General features: G+C 34.4%; 2 protein-coding genes across 4 annotated transcripts in view; one reads left to right on the plus strand and one right to left on the minus strand.

Moving 5' to 3' along the window:
* MRPL13 (mitochondrial ribosomal protein L13) overlaps window positions 1-783 on the minus strand; it is a 35,902-nt gene extending 35,119 nt beyond the window's left edge. Inside the window, exon 1 of one of the 2 annotated variants that reach the window (XM_060116174.1) lies at window positions 552-783. In XM_060116174.1, coding sequence (XP_059972157.1) covers window positions 552-635 — 84 coding nt within the window. In that variant the 5' untranslated portion in view covers window positions 636-783. The remainder of the gene's footprint in view (window positions 1-551) is intronic. The other variant, XM_060116173.1, reaches the window with a different exon arrangement.
* Window positions 784-901: 118 nt separating this feature from the next.
* Window positions 902-17,996, plus strand: part of MTBP (MDM2 binding protein) — a 69,602-nt gene continuing 52,507 nt past the window's right edge. For both annotated transcript variants that reach the window (XM_060115849.1, XM_060115850.1), the window contains exons 1-10: window positions 902-1,068; window positions 2,075-2,155; window positions 5,065-5,138; window positions 5,234-5,385; window positions 7,030-7,088; window positions 8,668-8,812; window positions 9,840-9,957; window positions 11,824-11,958; window positions 14,007-14,101; window positions 14,926-14,998. In XM_060115849.1, coding sequence (XP_059971832.1) covers window positions 951-1,068; window positions 2,075-2,155; window positions 5,065-5,138; window positions 5,234-5,385; window positions 7,030-7,088; window positions 8,668-8,812; window positions 9,840-9,957; window positions 11,824-11,958; window positions 14,007-14,101; window positions 14,926-14,998 — 1,050 coding nt within the window. In that variant the 5' untranslated portion in view covers window positions 902-950. The remainder of the gene's footprint in view (window positions 1,069-2,074; window positions 2,156-5,064; window positions 5,139-5,233; window positions 5,386-7,029; window positions 7,089-8,667; window positions 8,813-9,839; window positions 9,958-11,823; window positions 11,959-14,006; window positions 14,102-14,925; window positions 14,999-17,996) is intronic.

A 17,996-nucleotide genomic window follows, 5' to 3' on the forward strand; every position in this document is an offset into this window, starting at 1 on the left:
CCTTCAGGAAATCCTGTTGGCTCCACCTTCAAACGGAACGTGACCACTTTTCAACACTACACAGTTACTAAGTCTGGTTTGTGCCACCATCATGTCTAGCCTGGATTATTTCAATAGCCTCCAAACAGATTCTTTGCTTCTCTTCTCCACCAATCTCCATCTCTGCACAGTCTATTCTCGACTCAGCAGTCGGAGTGCTCCTTTTAACACTTAAGCGAGATCATGTTACTCTCCTTATTTTGCTCAGTAAATCAAACTCTTACAATAGTCTACAATGCCCTATATGATCCAGCTTATTACCTCTCTGACCTTCCCTCCTTCCTCCCGGGGGGGGGGGGGGGGGAGAAACACGAGAGGGGTTGACTGAAAAGGGGAGGGTAGGAGTACCAAGAAAACGACAGCAAGTGGTGGTCAGAATCACCACCCTTTGTGCTTCACCGAAGCATCTCCTGGCCCAAGGACCCGGCTTCCCATCTTACTCAGCTTCACTAAATCCGACCTCCTTCTGTCAGCGTAATGAATGCCATCGAGCTACAAGAGTCCTTTCTCACCTGGGGCGCCCTAGAAAAACTCGACATGTTTCCCCAGTAGCAGAACACTCCTTTTTCCAGGATCCAAGACCTGTCCCTCAGCATCAAGGGCCCGGTGGGAAACGCATGTAGCCGAACATGATAGATCCTAGACAAGCCAGCACTCGTCTGCTTCTCTGCTTTTCCTGCATCTCCTCCAATCTTCCCACCGTAGCAGTTTCGTCATGAAGCGAGGAAATGATCTAGTTATTGAGAGAATAACCCCCGAAAAGAACTCGCTTGCTGGAAAAGCTGCGGAAAACCAATGGAGAGCACACAGTTTCCAGCCGACCTAAGTAGAAGGAACCGGAAGTACGTCAGTAGCGCGGGGCTGTTTGGATGTGGAAGCAGAGTCCTGAAACGGGGGCTCAGCCCTGAGAGATGGACCGGTACCTACTCCTAGTGAACTGGGAGGAAGAAAAAGTCCCGTCGGCGTCGGGTGCGGTGGCGGAGCATGGGCCAGGGGCTTCGTCCGCTGAGGGTACCGAGAAACAGCCAGGTAAGCTCTGGGCTGAGAAAGAGCGGGAACGGCTTGCAGGGAGGAGAAAAAAATTATGATCAAGTTCTGCTGGAGTGACCTGTATGGAGTTGTCCCAGGAAGCTGTGACTCTATCTGGGATCAATCGACCTGGTAAGGGCTGAAAAAATATTTTCTCCGTAGAAAAAATAGGGACAAAATTGTGGATGCAAGATTCCAGCGCTCAGAAGTTTCCGACACAGTAAATATTTAACCGAATAAATTCCCTACGCCTTGGAAATGGAATTTCTGTTCTTTGGACACATATGCATTCAATAGGTAGTTCTGCCTCCTGTGTTCCAAATGCAGGTAATACAGAAAGGAACAAGATGGAAAAGGATCTTACTCTCCTAGAGTTTAGATCCTAACGGGAGGAGACATTCCACACATAAACTAAGTTTTTTAACTAAGTTAAAAAACAAATTATAAATTTAAGACAATTACGACCGTTTGAGAATGGACTGCTTTTTGGTGCTCCTGTCTAGAATCTGTATTGCATTTTATTTAGCTTGTTTTGATAGAGCGGCACTTTGAGGAGGAAGTGTATGGGGTTGTGTACGGAGTATTGTAACAGGATTTTCCTTCTCCGTTTAAAATTATTCTTTTGGGGGAATTTTGTATTTGTGTTAACTGGCAGGCATGTGCAAACCGGGAGCTTTACCTATTTTCTCTGCTTGCTTTAGATTTATTGTATCAAAACTTGAACAGAGTGTAGTTCTTACCGCCGCGGCCTCTCCCGCTGCGGAGCACAGGCCCCGGACGCACAGGCCCAGCGGCCACGGCCCACGGGCCCAGCCACTCCGCGGCACGCACCCGCGTCCCCCGCATCGGCAGGCGGACTCCCAACCACTGCGCCACCAGGGAAGCCCCAGAGTGTAGTTCTTTTATGTACAATATAGTGTACTTGAGAATCTCTGATGGTGAAACTGGAATAGGTCTACATTATGTAACTCTTGAACCCAATTGAGTTTGTTTTTTTCTTTTTCAGACTTAAGAGCAGCAAATGTTTATCACCTCCTGAAAAGAAGCATTAATTCTTCAATTAATCCAGAAGATAGTACCTTCCCTGGTAAGTAAAACATAAACCCCTCTTTTCGCTGGCACAGCATTTGTATTGGAAATAAATTTAATTAATCTGGTCACATGGGAGTCCAAGAAACACTTGTTGACTGTGTACAAGTCACTGGGATAGGGAAGCAATGAAAGAAATACAAAACGCAAAAGACGCTATCCTTCTCTTCCTGGTGCTTGGATGTCATAAAGTTGTTATGTAAATGATTTTAGGGTCTCAGCTTGAGTTTTGTTCCCTTTATGAGATTTTCTTGCCCATCTTCAGCTCCATATAAGATAGAGTAATGTGGCATTATAAGGAGGATTTGTGACTTTGTCGTGAGTACAAATACATTATTTAATCTTATATCCATTTCCTTACCTTTTATTTTTCCATCCTTACCTCTTAGTGATTCTTTTAAAAGCACTTCATAATTGTTAAACTCAGTAATCTTTTCTCCATTCTTATCTGCTTTAACTTTTTCAAAGTATTTGACTTTTTTGAACACTCTTTACTTTGTAAAAATCTTTTCTCCTTTGGTTTTTATTGGCATTATACAGATCCATGTGTTTACATCTTTGTTAGTTATCCTCTTTTTTTCTTCCTTTTCTTGGCCTCTATCTGAGAGTGTCTTTCAGAGGCTCAGAAAAAAGGAGATATCAAAACAGGTCTAAAAGCTGAAGGAAGTTTCTGGAGATGTCAGAGAGAGTGTGCTTGTTTTGATACCTTTATAGTTCTCATGACTGTACAATCTGTTCCTTTCTCTTTCATCAGAGAATCTGTCTCTTGGGTTTCAACTGTCACCTTTGGGAAATTATTTCTAATATCTATATGCTACCTTAGCCAGTTTGCCAAGTGCTGGTAATACTCATTAATTTTTCAAGTTGGTATAATTTAAGTCAGTACTACTAGTATTGCAAGAAAGATTTTGATGGACTGTGACACGTTCAATTAAGAACATGTGATTAGTTGCCTGTAAGATTGCAAAGTGAAAATATTTTGTAAAAGTTGGATACATGTGTCTGGAACTCCAAAGGAGAGTGAAACTGGAGAAACAGATTATAGAATCATCAACATATAGATGTCAGTTCAAGCCATGAGAAAGGATGGGATTGTTTTGGATAGTGAGAATAGCAGGAAATCTTGAAATGAATCCCAGTATTTAAAGGAGCTGAACACCAGTTTTTAAAGGAATGAGAAGGAGCAGCGGGAAAGATAGGTTCCACAGAAAGCAACTGTTTTCCGGAGAAAGTAGTCAAATGTGTCATTTTCGATTCCTTTCTTAGTCTTACGTTGAGAGGTCAAGTACCAACAGGACTAAAAACTATTTAGAAACACATTAGTCATTGGTGACTTTGGTGAGTGTAGTTTCAGTGGCATGTTGGAGACAAAAGAACAGATTAAATTGGATTAGGAGGGGGAATAGAAAAGGTAAACAGGAAATAGAGACAGTCAAGTGTAGATAGTGCTTTTAGAAAGTTTATCTTCCTGAAGAGTAAAGAAAGAGATATAGTAGTAACTGGAAAAGGGAGGTGAATTTAAAAGTGATTAAAAAAATAATTTGAAAAATACTTGTGCATATTTAAATGCTAATGGGAAGGAAATGACAGAGAAGGAGAGACTGAAGATGCAGGAAAGTCAGTGGCCTGGGGTCCCGGCAGAAGTCTGAGGGATAACCTTGATCGGAAGGGTAGTGCCTCTTACATGTAACAGGGAAAAATGAGGAAGGACCTAATGGGAATGCAGGAAGGGCAATATGTTTGCTGACAGGGTGTTATGGGAGTTATAATGGCTTCTATTTTCTTTCTTTTTTTATTTTTAACTTTTAAAATAAATTTATTTATTTATTTTTGGCTATCTTGGGTCTTCGTTGCTGTGCATGCGCTTTCTCTAGTTGCGGTGAGCAGGGGCTCCTCTTTGTTGTGGTGCGCGGGCTTCTCATTGCCGTGGCTTCTCTTGTTGCAGAGCACGGGCTCTAGGCCCGTAGGCTTCAGTAGTTGCAGCACGTGGGCTCAGTAGTTTCAGCACAGGGGCCCTAGAGTTCGCGGGCTTCAGTGGTTGTGGCATGTGTGCTCAGTAGCTGTGGCTTGTGGGCTCTAGAGTGCAGGCTCCATAGTTGTGGTGCACGGGCTTAGTTGCTCTGCGGCACGTGGGATCTTCCCGGACCAGGGCTTGAAACTGTGTCCCCTGCATTGACAGGCGTATTCTTAACCACTGCACCAGCAGGGAAGCCCGGCTTCTATTTTCTTAAGGAAGTAGGAGGTAAAGTCTTCTGAGATTTTGGCAGAAATTGGTAATAGGCACTTAGCATCATTCTTAGCTTCCATGAGTTCAGCTCAGTTATCACATTTCTCCTTCTCCCTCCTTTGAATACAATTTCTGTACGTAGCTCTAAATTCTTCATTGCTCTTTTGATTCGCACCCTGGGGTGACCCTTAATTTTGTATCTTCATGGAATATTCCAGTCTCCAAGAAGAGCATCTTCTTTATCTCTAGGCTGAAGTTACTCTTTAACTCCTCTCTCTTTGGCAAGGCTGAACCAAACCCTCATGGTCTTTGACGAGGGAACCATTTTCCTTAAAATGACTTGCATGGTTTTGTATTACTCAAGAGTAATCGAGTGGGTGTATTTTTCAACATCTTTATAGTAGGTTTTAGTGTTTGACATGATGATTAATATAATGATGTAGATTTTGAATTGTGATGAACTAAAGCAGAGTATTCATAATGAGTGAATAATTTTGCTCTTTAGGCAGATTCTCCTGTTTGAATTTTTAGCAGAGATTTTTAAAGATCCATATTTTATATATATATATATATATAAATATATATATATAAAAATTACATAACCCTCTAAGTATATATGCTGTAACATCTGCTTCTTTGTTGTATGCCTTTCTTCTAATAAGTATGATTTTGTTTTCAAGGCTGTTTGGTAGGCGGTATACCAGGTTCCAGGAAGTGGTTCTTTGCAGTGCAGGCAATATGTGGATTTTATCAGGTAATATAAATAAGAAAATAGTCACTAGTGAATGTCTTTGTTAATATAAATAATTCCATGAACCCATTATTTAATGCAATCTTTTGATATATTAGTTTTGTAGTTCTGACTGGGAAGAGATACATTTTGGTGTGGAAAAAGATGAAATTGAAGATGTTCTTCAAAGAAATATCGAAGAATGTTTGAGTGCTGTTGAGTGTTTTGAGGAAGAAGATAGTAATAGCAGAGAATCATTATCCTTGGCTGAGTATGCTTATGTACTTTCTATCATGTCTTTAAAATATTTGATATTAGATAATATTTTAGCCGTGAGAGTGAAGATTTGATATGTTAACAGCTATAGTGAAGGAATTTTACATAATTCAAATTTTCAACTCTTTGTTTTGGAAGACAGGCAATTTGGGTCTTTTATTTGAATAAAATTCTTTAAAATGCACAAATTGGTATCTGAAAATGTTTAGCTTCTTAAGCTTGCAAAATTTCAGGAATCATAAAAAGTGATATTTTTATTAATATGTCACTTTCTTGAAGCAAACTTCTGCCTGATGTTATATTTCAAGAGCTTGAATAGAAACTTTATTTAAGGTTAATAACTGGCATTCAAACCACAGTATCATTTTCATTTTGCTGTTTGAGACTGAAATATGTGATTTCTTCAATTTATATGTATCTTCAGCATTTCAGGCACCTTTAAAATCCATAGTTTCTGAGGTGTATGTAGATGATTGAATTCACTTTTAGGTTTTTTGAATCGTGGTACAGTATATAAGATGATCCAGGTGATGTGAGTTTTGATAATTTTTTTTCTTCATGAAATATACCATCTCTGAACCATAATTCATTCTTGTCATTTCAGTCTTCTGTAATACTTCATTACAAAAAACTCCTTTGTTTATTTTAATATTCAAATATTATACTTCTATAAATTGCTGCAGATTTTCAGATTATGTTTTCCTGTTTTCAAATCATATTTGTTTATACTGATTAATGAGGGGAGACATTGTAGAACCATATAAAGGGCATTGTAACAGAGGCTAATAGAAGTGGTCTCTAATTATATAATCTTGGGCCAGTCACTTCACTTTTCTGATGCTTTATTTTCTCATCTGTAAAGTGTTGAGATCCTTTTAGATGATTTCTAAGATGCCTTCTAGCCTTAGGGCTCTTACCATTCTATACGTTTTCTCACCACTGTTAGAAGATGGCAAGTATAAAAGTGATTATTTCTAGTAAGTGACCTAATAATTATTTCCACAAGAGGGAGCTTGAAAACTATACTTTACCATAAGGCGCCTTAGGTTTTTTAGACAATGGTGAGTTTATAATAAAGGATTTAAATACCTTTATGTTATATAATAAACTATCTTGAGAAAAAAAGATTCATCATATGGGTAAAATGAATAGATTTTAAAGAATTGGAGGAGAGTATCATATTTTCCTGTCAGGGCTGTTATGTGTCATTCAGAGAAAAGCAGTAGCCTTCTTTATTAAATACTTAGTAATACCTTACTTTTAAGGTTCATAAAAATGGTCTATTAGTTATGATTTATATTTAATATACTAGATATAATTTAAGGAGGGCTTTTTTCCCCTTTTTTGTTAATGTTGTTTGTTTGTTTTGGGGGTGTGGCTAAGAACTTGGACTCAGGGTTTGAATCCTAGCTTCCACACCTACAGCTTATGTGGACTTTAGGTGAATTATTTAAAGTGAGGATAAAAATAGTATTATAGTAGTGCCTCATAGAATTGTCATGAGGATCAAATGAAATAATGCTGAATGCTAAGTATTTAATAGTGTCTGGCACATAGATCCATTTAATTAATATTACCTATTAGGATTATATGTAATGTGTGTATATATATTTCTTCCTATCCTACTGTTTTATTTTAGCCTATATGAAGAATCTGCGGAAAATTTGCATCAGTTATCAGACAAACTTCCTGCTCCTGGTAATATTTTATGACTACTTTCAGTAATTTGTACCTTATCTTACACTTGCTGTGAATGAGTGATAAATTCATTCTTCATGCTCGTGTTCTCACTTCTAACTTCGAAATGAAAAAAATTTTCTATATGAAGTTGTTAAAAAACATACTCTACTACTTTAATAAAGTACCTTGTTGAGACGTCACAATTTTCTTAATTGTTTTCATTTACTTAGACAAAAATTAGAACTGAGGAAATTACTCACCTGTTTACTTCTTCAGTTATTACTGAAGAAGCAGCTTCTCACTGTATATACCATTGTTTTCCACAATGTTCTATAGAACTCTACTTCCATGAGCAACTCCTGGAAAAAGAAGTTCTTTAACATAGATCGTTTGGATAACATACTTTTATGGTGTGAAGTCAGTATACATATTATCAAATAGAAAGTCATGCAGTAAAAGAAGCCCTTGACTCAGCATTTTTTTACACAATCCATTTTTTTTCCTATAATAGAAAGCATATTTTATGAAATACTGCATCATACTATTCTTAAAACTGTATTTTGTCTTAAATTAATCTTTCTTTGTGTGAATCAAGTAGCTGATTCATCTAAAGCTTGGTACGCTTTGGTATCCACAAATACTTTTGAATACTTTTCTGAATATTTTCATTATTGGAGGTCATTTATTAGGCAGATAGTTGTTGTGTCTATATATGTCAGGCGTTGTACTAGGAGCTGAGTATACAATGATGAGTAAAGCATATGTGATTATCATAAAGGACTTTATAGCTCACAGTCTAATCCTTATATTCAAGATTATATTTTAGTATAAAAGATCCTATATGGAAGATAACTGAATACATTGATAAACATGTCAGATTTTTATATGAAGTGCAAAATATGGAATGTACAGTTGCTATTTTGGCAAATTGGAATACTTTAATTATCAAACTTTTATTTGGTTTCTGTTTCATTTTGATTTTTCTGGTCCTTCAGTAAAATTTATCATTTTATAAAATTAAAAGTTTCATGAAGTTAACCTTCTTTCTCAGGAACCAATGATGTTGTCAGTATAATTGAGTTTTCTGAGTGTTTTATTGTTCTTTAAAAAGAGAAATAATTTATTTGAACATTACAATTTTATACTAATTCATTCCCTTTTGTATAGCAAAATTAAGTATAGAAGAACATAATGAATTGCACAGGTTTTTTTCCCTCTGTTCAGTACAACAATAGTATTGATGATCTCAAGAGCAATGTATAATTAACCACTGGCACATAATTGGCAAGTAATTATGATATAGTTCATTGTTTTTCTGGCATATGCTAGCTATTTCAAGGTAACATGGCTTTAAATCAAATGTGAACATTTAAAAATTTTGAACTCCTGAAGATGTATATTGTTTTGAAGAATTTCAGAAATTAAAGTTAAAATCCTTCTTCATCTTCTAAATAAACATAAAATTCAGTTGTTCAGGGTACTGTTTCGAGACATTTCAGATCTAACATCTTTAAAAAATTATAGTTAATCAACTACGCTCCAATATAAAATAAAAATGTTTTTAAAAAATTACAAAAATGCCTTTATCTCTTTCTAGGTAGAGCAATGATAGATATAATACTGTTGCCTTCTGACAAAGATCCGCCTAAATTGAGAGATTGTTTGCCTACTATAGGAGCATTAAAACATTTGAAGGAATGGTATTCAGCAAAAATTACCATAGCAGGAAATCATTGTGAAACGTAAGCTTCTTTGTTCATATTTGACTACTATCTGTGTTGTCTGCTTTTACAATTAACTTGCTACCCTGTTTTTAATAGACCCAGCCTTTGAAGATTTTTTTAAATGTGACAAGATAGTTTTATGTCATACTGTGATTAGAGATTTATCTGTTGAGAAGAACCTACACTTTTTTAATTTCATACTTTATATTTCTGAGAAGTTTTAAGTTTTTAGTAAATGTTATTGATGCTTTCGTACAACTATTATTGAGCATTAATTCTCCAAACACATTGTGTGTTTTTAAATAGGTTTGTATTATCCAGTGAACACCGTGATAAATACCATGGATACATGGATACACCAGATTTATAATGTCATATTTGTTTTTTGTTTTATGTGCAATGTAGAAATGAATATATATTGTTGTGTTTTATGACTTTTTAGTAAGGATCAACTATGTATTAAATACAGTTTTGATCCTTAAATGAGTATTGGATTTGTTAACTTCATGATTTTCTTCACTCAACAATCGTTTACTGAGCACTATCTTTATGCCAAGCACAGCAATATATACTGATAATAAGAAAGTGAGATTTGATCTTTTTCATTGAAATACAGGGAGGAACAGGAATGCAAATAGTCATGATAGTCTGTGATAAGTGCTATTATGAAATTCCATACAAAACTGTGTGGGAACAATTTAGGAGAGCAGTTCTCCTTTTGAAGATAAGAATTCATTCAATCTGTGAATATGTGTGTACGTATGTGTATATCTGACATTAAAACTAATAAATAATAATAGGAAAATTTGTTCATTTGTAGTATTAAGGGTAATTACTCATAATTCAAGAGGATGTTGAGATTAAATGAACACATGATAGCAACTTCTTCAGAGACTGACTTAATGAATGTTCTATAATATTAGTAGATAAAAACAGCAATATAAACTTTGCATTTTTGCCTGTTTGGCTTGTAGCTAATTATAACCATTAAATCTAAGTCAAATTTAAAACCCTCTATTTAATTATCATAAACTTTTATTTATAGAAGTTGTCAGAAAATTGCCGAAATCCTTTCTGCTAATATTGTATCTTTACAAGATCTCAGAGATGCTATTGATTCAAAGGAGTTATGGAGGGGAAAGATTCAGATATGGGAAAGGAAGGTAAGTGGATTTCTGTTATCACAGTTTGCAAAGCAGGCCTTTCGACCTTATTTACAACACAGATAGTTTAAATGAATCCTAATGAAAAGGTACCATATAAAGATGTTTGAGAAAAGCACTATCTAAATAGAACTTTCTTCATTAATGGAAATGTTCCGAATTTACCCTTATACAATAGTCCACTGGCTTCATGTTGCTACTAGCACTTTATACTTGACTACTTCAAACACAGAACTGAATCTTTTACTATATTTTACTTTAATTAATTTAAATTTAAATAGTGACTGTGATTGTTTTGGGCCCTGCAGTTCTAGAATGTAACATTCTTTTAAAGCAGAATTTAACCTTAGTTGAGTTCATGTTTATCCAAGGTGCTTTAGTTCATCGCATATGTAAACTCCTGGAAAACTGCTTAGAACATGTTTTCTTACCTATGATACCACCTTAAGTGATCAGTGCTTTCTGCTAACCAGCTGATTTTGAACAATTTTTTGTTTAACCTTACTAGACCCCAGATTTCTCAACTATAAGATGAGAATATTAGATTAGTGGAACCCCGCTAAGGTTAAATTTCTATGAGGCTCCAATTCTATTTTGTGATCCCTTACTGTGAATGAATATGTTTGGTGGTTTTTATAAGCTGTGTCCATGTTGAAATCAGTGTTCCTGGTATTTTATGTGTTTCTGTCTATAGGCAAAACTAAAAGAAAGTTTCTTAATGTTTGTTTAGTATGGGAGCACAAGTAGATCGTTGTGTTCCTGTAAAGATTTATTGTACTAATTACTAGACTTTTTTTTCCTTTTCAATTCACTCTTAATTATAGTTTAATAAAACTTCTAATAAGACAACAGGAATTAATGTGGCTGGGCCCTTCTTGTTGATTTGCACGCCAACTCTTCTTTATGTCGGGGAAGTTAAATCTGCAGATAAATCTTCTTTGCAAGTGGTTTTAGGTTAAACAAGTCATATAGCCTACTAGAAGAATGCAGGATACAATTAGCTAAGAGAATTACTTTTGTATACATTTTTTGAAACTGCATGTCTACATACAGACAGATAATGGCAGGGTTCTGTGATTCTTTTATTCTTTTATGGATAAGGAATTAAATGTCCATATCTCCCCAGGCTGCATTTAAAACTTGAAATCCCTTTTTTGGTGGAGAATAGCTTTTAGCCTAGGGGCATTATAGTGATTAAGGACATCTATTCTAGAGTTAGATTGCCTGCATTCAAATCCTAGCTCTGTTTCTTGCTAGTTTTGTGTGAAATGTTAGGTAATATTTAGCCTCTTGGTGCCACCGTTATCTTTCTCTGTAAGACAGGTGTAATAGTACTTCCTAACTCAGATTTTTATGAGGTTTAAATTATTTAAAGCACAAAGTAACCATTCAGTAAGTGTTACCTATCATTGTCATTGCCATTACTGTTAGTACCCCTATTATTACTACTTCTGCAGGAATTGATCTTTTTATCAACAACTTATATTGAAAGCAAACTCTGTGTGAGGCACTACGGATCTAGTGGTGAATGGCAAGTTCTATTTTTGCAGAACTTAAGACTAGTAGGAAGCAGGTACTGAACAACTCTATGTAAAGGGGGTTGCTTTTTTCTCTGGTTGCGGAGAATGGGCTTAGTATCCTCTTATGGGCTAGTGAAAGGCCAAGGAGAGCTTTTCATGAAAAATTCATGTGAAAGTTGAAATACGAATGATATGTACATAAATGGAAGAACTGCATTTTGAACTGAAGATCAAAAATAAATTTACATATGGTTTTCCTCTCAACTTTTACATTGCAATAAGATGTATTAATCTTTGTAACTTAATTCATGATGCCTATAACTGTGTTCTCTTTGTTTCTTTTCAGTTTGGATGTGAAATTAGTTTTCCTGAATTTTGTTTAAAGGGAGTCACACCTAAGAATTTTAGTACATCTAATTTAAAAACTTGCTTTCTTGACAAAAAGATAATACCATCAAAGGATAAGAGTATTTTGCCAAAGGTAATCTATGTTTAATTGTTTTTGCAATCATCTATTCATGAATATTTTATTTTTATAAGATATGTTTGAATCTTCAATTAACATTACTAATATATGTGCTTAAGTGTGCTCACTTGCATAACTTGTACTATAATTATAATTAAGTGCTTAAATTATACTGTATTATCAGTATTGAATGTTGGCAAAACTATCATTGTTTTAAATTGTTTTCAAAATGGAACGATCGTAACTTTAGATCAGTATAGGCCTGAAACCACTTTTGATTTGAACTTTACCATGTGACCTAAGACTCAGTTTGAAGGGAGTATGATACAGTGGAAAGAGAACAGGCTTTGATGTTAGGTAGACCTGGGTTTGAAACCTGACTTTGTCACCTATGAGGTATTGTCACCTTGGGTAGATTGATTAATTCATTTATGAAATGGAGATAGTAATAAACACTTATCTTACAAAGTTATGAGGGTTAATGAAGAGATTAGCATCTGACATAGTACCTGACATTTGCTTCATTTACAGTTTAAGAGTTATTGATTCTTGTCCCATGTCTCCATAGATTTATTCTTAAAATGCAAGTAATTATAAAGTATAATAATTAAAAGGGGTTTGGTTGGCTTTTTTTTTTCACATTGGAAAAATAGTATACGAAGAAGTATTTATATAGAAGCACTTTAGAAATTCACTTTGAAGGATGCATTTCAAGAATGTGCAAAACATAGTGGTCATGAGGTTACAAGGATGTCAGATTGATGGGTAATATTTTCTGATCAAAGGGTGGTACAAAAGACATACTTCTGATGTTGACACATTTCCTAATAGTTCAGAATTACTTACTTTAAGTAACTTACCATGACCATCTTTCACAGGAATATTAAATTCTTTTCTAAAGATTATAATCATAAGATTGATGACCTTAACTTTTCTTCTTTGGTAGTACACCATTCAAGTATGAATAATGTGTCTGATCTTTGCTGCTATTGAGAGAAATTTAGGGTTCAACGTCTTAAATAAATGTAAGCCTCTCTCTCTATGCATAAACAAATACATGCATACATACATACATATATATAAATACACACTAGGTGTGTTGTGTATTTATGTGTACATACACATACATACACATAATCATATATGATGAAATTGCTCAGCTTTCTGCAAGTTTAAAACTTTGTGTGTTTGAAGATGTGTTTGCTTTTCTTTGCCCTTCTTGTGAAGCACTCTAGCCCCAACTCTTGAATTACCTTCTTCACTAGCTCACTCTTAGTTTAGTTTTAGAGTATCCAAAGAAATACTGAATTTTATTTCTCTGAGTGGAGCTTTCTTTGTTAATTAGTATTCTTATTTTACTAGTTCTCTTTTTAATTACTTTAGTATTTCCTCCAAGGACTTTGTTTTGTTTTTTGTTTTTTTTAATCTCAGCATGCCAAAGTTCATCCTGGAGTGTCTTTTTTTTTTTTTTTTTTTTTTGCCGTACGCGGGCCTCTCACTGTTGTGGCCTCTCCCGTTGCGGAGCACAGGCTCCGGACGCGCAGGCTCAGCGGCCATGGCTCACGGGCCCAGCTGCTCCGCGGCATGTGGGATCTTCCCGGACCGGGGCATGAACGAACCCGTGTCCCCTACATCGGCAGGCGGACTCTCAACCACTGCGCCACCAGGGAAGCCCCTGGAGTGTCTTTTCTTTCTCTTTCTCAGTTTCGCAGACTCTCTTCGACATCCTAGCCTCCTGGCTTATCTGTCTGTCTTCCTAGAGATAAACAGGAAAAGTTGAGAACTCTTGTCCTCTGTTGCTTCCCTTTTTCTATACTCATTTTCCTCCTCTTAAAACTCTTTCCAGTTAGTAAGAAATCTCCATATCTCTCCACCTGGAAAAGTAGAATTGATATGGAAGAAATTCTTATCTGCGATAGAGAATTAAGCGTTTGCCTTGCATAATATGTAAATACATGCTTTTTAAGACCCATTTTAAAGATTTAAACCCTGATCACTAATTTGTTCACTTTCATTTTATTTATAGTATTTAAAGTCTTACATAATTTTAATTTCTTTTTTAGGTTTTTCATTATTATGGCCCTGCTTTAGAATTTGTGCAGATGATAAAATTATCAGACCTACCTTCCTGCTATATGTCAGACATTGAATTTGAGTTGTATCCTTTTCATTTACATGTTCATTATAGATCACAATTTATCTGTGTCAAGTAAGACTGTTTCCTGGTACCACCACATTTAAATATTTGCCCATACTTTTGTTGTTGTTTTCTTTTTTATAATATCAGTATACTTTTCATTGCCATTGCTTTAAGAGAAATTCTACAACTTGCAAAAAAAGAATACTCCTTCAGGCACGATATTTATGCCTCTAGAATAGGCAGAAGCCTTCCTGAAATTATTACTCATTGCTTATAGGGTAGGTAAGAGGGAGAAATGTTAGGAATCTGTGAAGAAAAAAAAAATTTATATACTATTGGAATGTTCAGATGTTTCTCTTGCCATTGGCAGGATAGATACAAGTGCCAGTCCACTGTATCTTTTTAAATACTTAAGTAAATAAGAATGCTATCACATATATCTGTAAATATTCAACATATTTTAGACTCTTTTTAAAGAAAATATATCTAAGAAGTTTTAGGAACAGACCTAAGAACAATGTTTTATATAAAAAGAATTTGTTGTTGGCCAGAAATGAAACACTAGTACAGTGTTCTTGAATTTTTTTTCAGAAGCTCCAGTTTGTACAAATCTCTGGTTCTAATAGTTTAGAGTAATGCTATTTATAGTATCACTATTTCTTGATGTATTTTCAGAATCAGAAAAATAATTGTCCTTGGAAAAGAGTAATTGTGAGTTCCCACAGTTAAAATTTTTGATCAGTGAATTTAAGCACCTTGTGAATTGGAGAATCAAACTTATTTTAGGGAGTTGAATTATTTGACAATTACCATTTCATCATTTCTTTAACTCCTAAGTGCAGAGGACTGACAAAAAACAATACCAAACAGAATTCCAAGTTGCTGTTGGAGCAGATTTCTTCCCTGTGTGGCAAGGTATAGAGGGTGTTTTTTGTTTTTGTTTTTGTTGTGTTTTTAACTTAACATTTACAGATGTATGAGAAAAGGGAATATATTTTTTAAAATCTGTTTCTGTGTGATGATTTGGTTTCTTTAACTTAACATAAGGTTTTGGTCCTAATTCATGTTAAGATACTTTGGACTTTTCATAATAACCCCAAACTCTTCTGCAGACATGAAGGGATGGTTTTTTTTTTAGAAGAGATTTTCAAAAATAAGCTTCATGACTGCTAATTGCTTTTAGAACACATTAGATTATTGTTAACCTACCCCTTTCACATCTGATTTCAGTTCTGTGGCAAGATATGTATATGCTTGCATTATCTTTTTCATGGTAGGATGGGTAGGTGGAGGTGAGAAAAATGTCTAAAGCTTCACTAAATTATCATTTGTAAGTTTTCAGTTCTTCTTTTTTAATTTTGGTGATGTTTAGAAGATATTCAGCTATTTCATTAGTTTATATATATATATATAAAACATATAATGATATGGTAGAATTGGTATATTTAAAAAAATTTTAAGCTACAACATAAAGAATTTTAAGTGGAATCATATAAAGTCAAGTACAGTTTTCAATAGGAAAAATTAAAATTTTTTTTCTGGTTATTTGCTCAACTACCTTGTTTCTATGAAAACAATTTTTAATGCACAAAATGTTCATTGGCAATATTTACATAACATTTTCTTATTATTTTAACAATAAGTACTCTATTATCAAATAGTCCTGCAGGGAGAAAAATGATTGTTATAATTATGGTTTCCCCATGGCACTATTAATCAAATCTTGGTTATAGTTCCCTTAGAAAATTGATGTAGTAAAGGAAATATGATTTTGGCCTTAAGATGCTTGGCTATATAATAACTTAAAATTTTGACTTCCAGCCTCATTTTTCCATGAAATTAATAGTTTTTAAACAGTGTATCAGAGTATTTATTTGATGAAATGGCCTTTAAAGGAACAGTCTGAAGATAATGTTAGCCTGTTTTTTCACCTCTGAAGAACCCAATGTGCTACATTTTGAAATTTAAAATTTCCTTTTTTGTTTATTCAACATTAGTTCTACTTTATGCAGTGTATTAGATATTAGGGCTCCAATGATGGATTGTACAGATGAAGACTCTGCCCTCATGGAACTTACATTTTGGTAGGAAAAATAGAAAATAAGAGCTATGAAGAAAATAAGCAGGCTGAGATAGGGTAGTAGGGTGGAGGGCATACTTTAAACAGGTTAATAAGATCATACATCTCTACAGAAATTTGCACACAGAAGTCTTGTGAAGTGGTATAGTTTAAAAAAAAAGCACTAAGAATAAAAACAAACAAACAACTCTGTTCATATTTTAACCCAAGTAGCTAAATAGTTCACTATGTAACCCTATCCAGGAAATGAGAATGTCATTTATCATTAATCATCTCACCTATATTATCAAATAAGGGAGGGAGGGAACATGATATAGTAGAAAGTCTCAAGTAAAAGAACATGTACTTTAGAAAACCTTGATTTAAGTCCTAGCTCTGCCACTCACTGGTTTATAGCTTTTTAAATTGTGAACTGGAAATAATAATTCCTGTTTTGCCTATTTCAAAAAGTTGCAATGAAAACCAAATTGGAACATATTTTATAAACTGTACAGTATGATATAAATGATGGTTTCTATCTAATTCTTGTCTTTGAAGTTTATGTGGCCCAAATGATAGACACACTTAAGTGAAACATTTTCCTGAAATTTATAAAGCACTAGATATCCTCTAGATATTTTGAAGTTATGATGAAATTTTTAGGAATTAGTTTTATAGGTAATGTTTCAAGTCAAAATCAGACATATGCCTATAATTTAACTCGGGTATAAAATAATTCTTAATCCATCTCGATATTGAAGATAGGCAACTCTAATCCTAGAAGAAAGCTAAACTATTGATATCTATTAATATAGTATTTTCAATTGTTTTATTTTAAATTTGTTGTATTAGATTGTCATTTTTATTGCTTCTTGGACAATGACTATGAAATATTGGACTACACTTTATCAGTCGGGGACAAATAAATGGAACTTTAAATATATGTTCCTACTTTAATTCAGCAAAGGGATAACTTTTAGAAACATACATTATGTAATTTGGCTAAATCTAAATGTGAAGCAGTTCACTGCCCTATTACACTGTGTCATAGTTAGTCTTTTACATTTTTGAAAAAAAAAATTGAATTCCATGGTCATTCCTTGAAATAATCCCAGTGCTTTATAACATGGTTTTCATTTATTTATTCAACTTTTTTTTTTTTGGACTGCCTGCCAGTTGCTTGTTGCAGGTACTGGAGAGAATAAAGTGGACAAGGTCCCTCCTTGGGAAGCTGTCAAAGTGCTTAAATTCTAGTGCTTTATGTGATCCTAAGTCAGCTTTTGAGCTTAAAAAAGATGTTTGATTAGCCTCAGAATAAAAATAAAAGCCTTTTAGAGGAAAACTTATTTTATTAGATTAGAAAAGGCAAGATAAGTTTGTTAGGGAATCATGATGTCTATTAATTATATAGACAGGGGATATTTTTATTAAAGAGGAGAATTTATAAGGCTAAAAACATGATTGCCATAGTGCCTGCTTGTTTGGGGGTTTGCGTACTGAAAAGATTGAATCAAAGTTTTGAAACTTGGGTTTGAAATGTTATTTGGCTGTTACATTTTGGAATAGAATGTTAACATAAAAGGATCATCCTCAAGCCTCTCAAAGTATATCTAATGATTAGTGTATGAGTGAGAACAAGTTATCAGAATCCAAGTTTGTTGTGAATGTAGTGTAAACTACTGACATAAATTTATTTTGTAGGGAATTATAGCTTATGGGATTTAGAAAAGTTTGTTTTCATATTTGCAGCAAATGTTTAATCAAAAATAAGCTGTCTCAGAAATGTGGTCACTTCCTTTGCTGATGGGTCAGGATGTCAGGCTATAAATTTATGTCAGGCTATAAATTATGCAA

This window comes from Mesoplodon densirostris, chromosome 13 (genome assembly GCF_025265405.1).
Source record: "Mesoplodon densirostris isolate mMesDen1 chromosome 13, mMesDen1 primary haplotype, whole genome shotgun sequence".
Classification (NCBI taxonomy): Eukaryota; Metazoa; Chordata; class Mammalia; order Artiodactyla; family Ziphiidae; genus Mesoplodon; species Mesoplodon densirostris.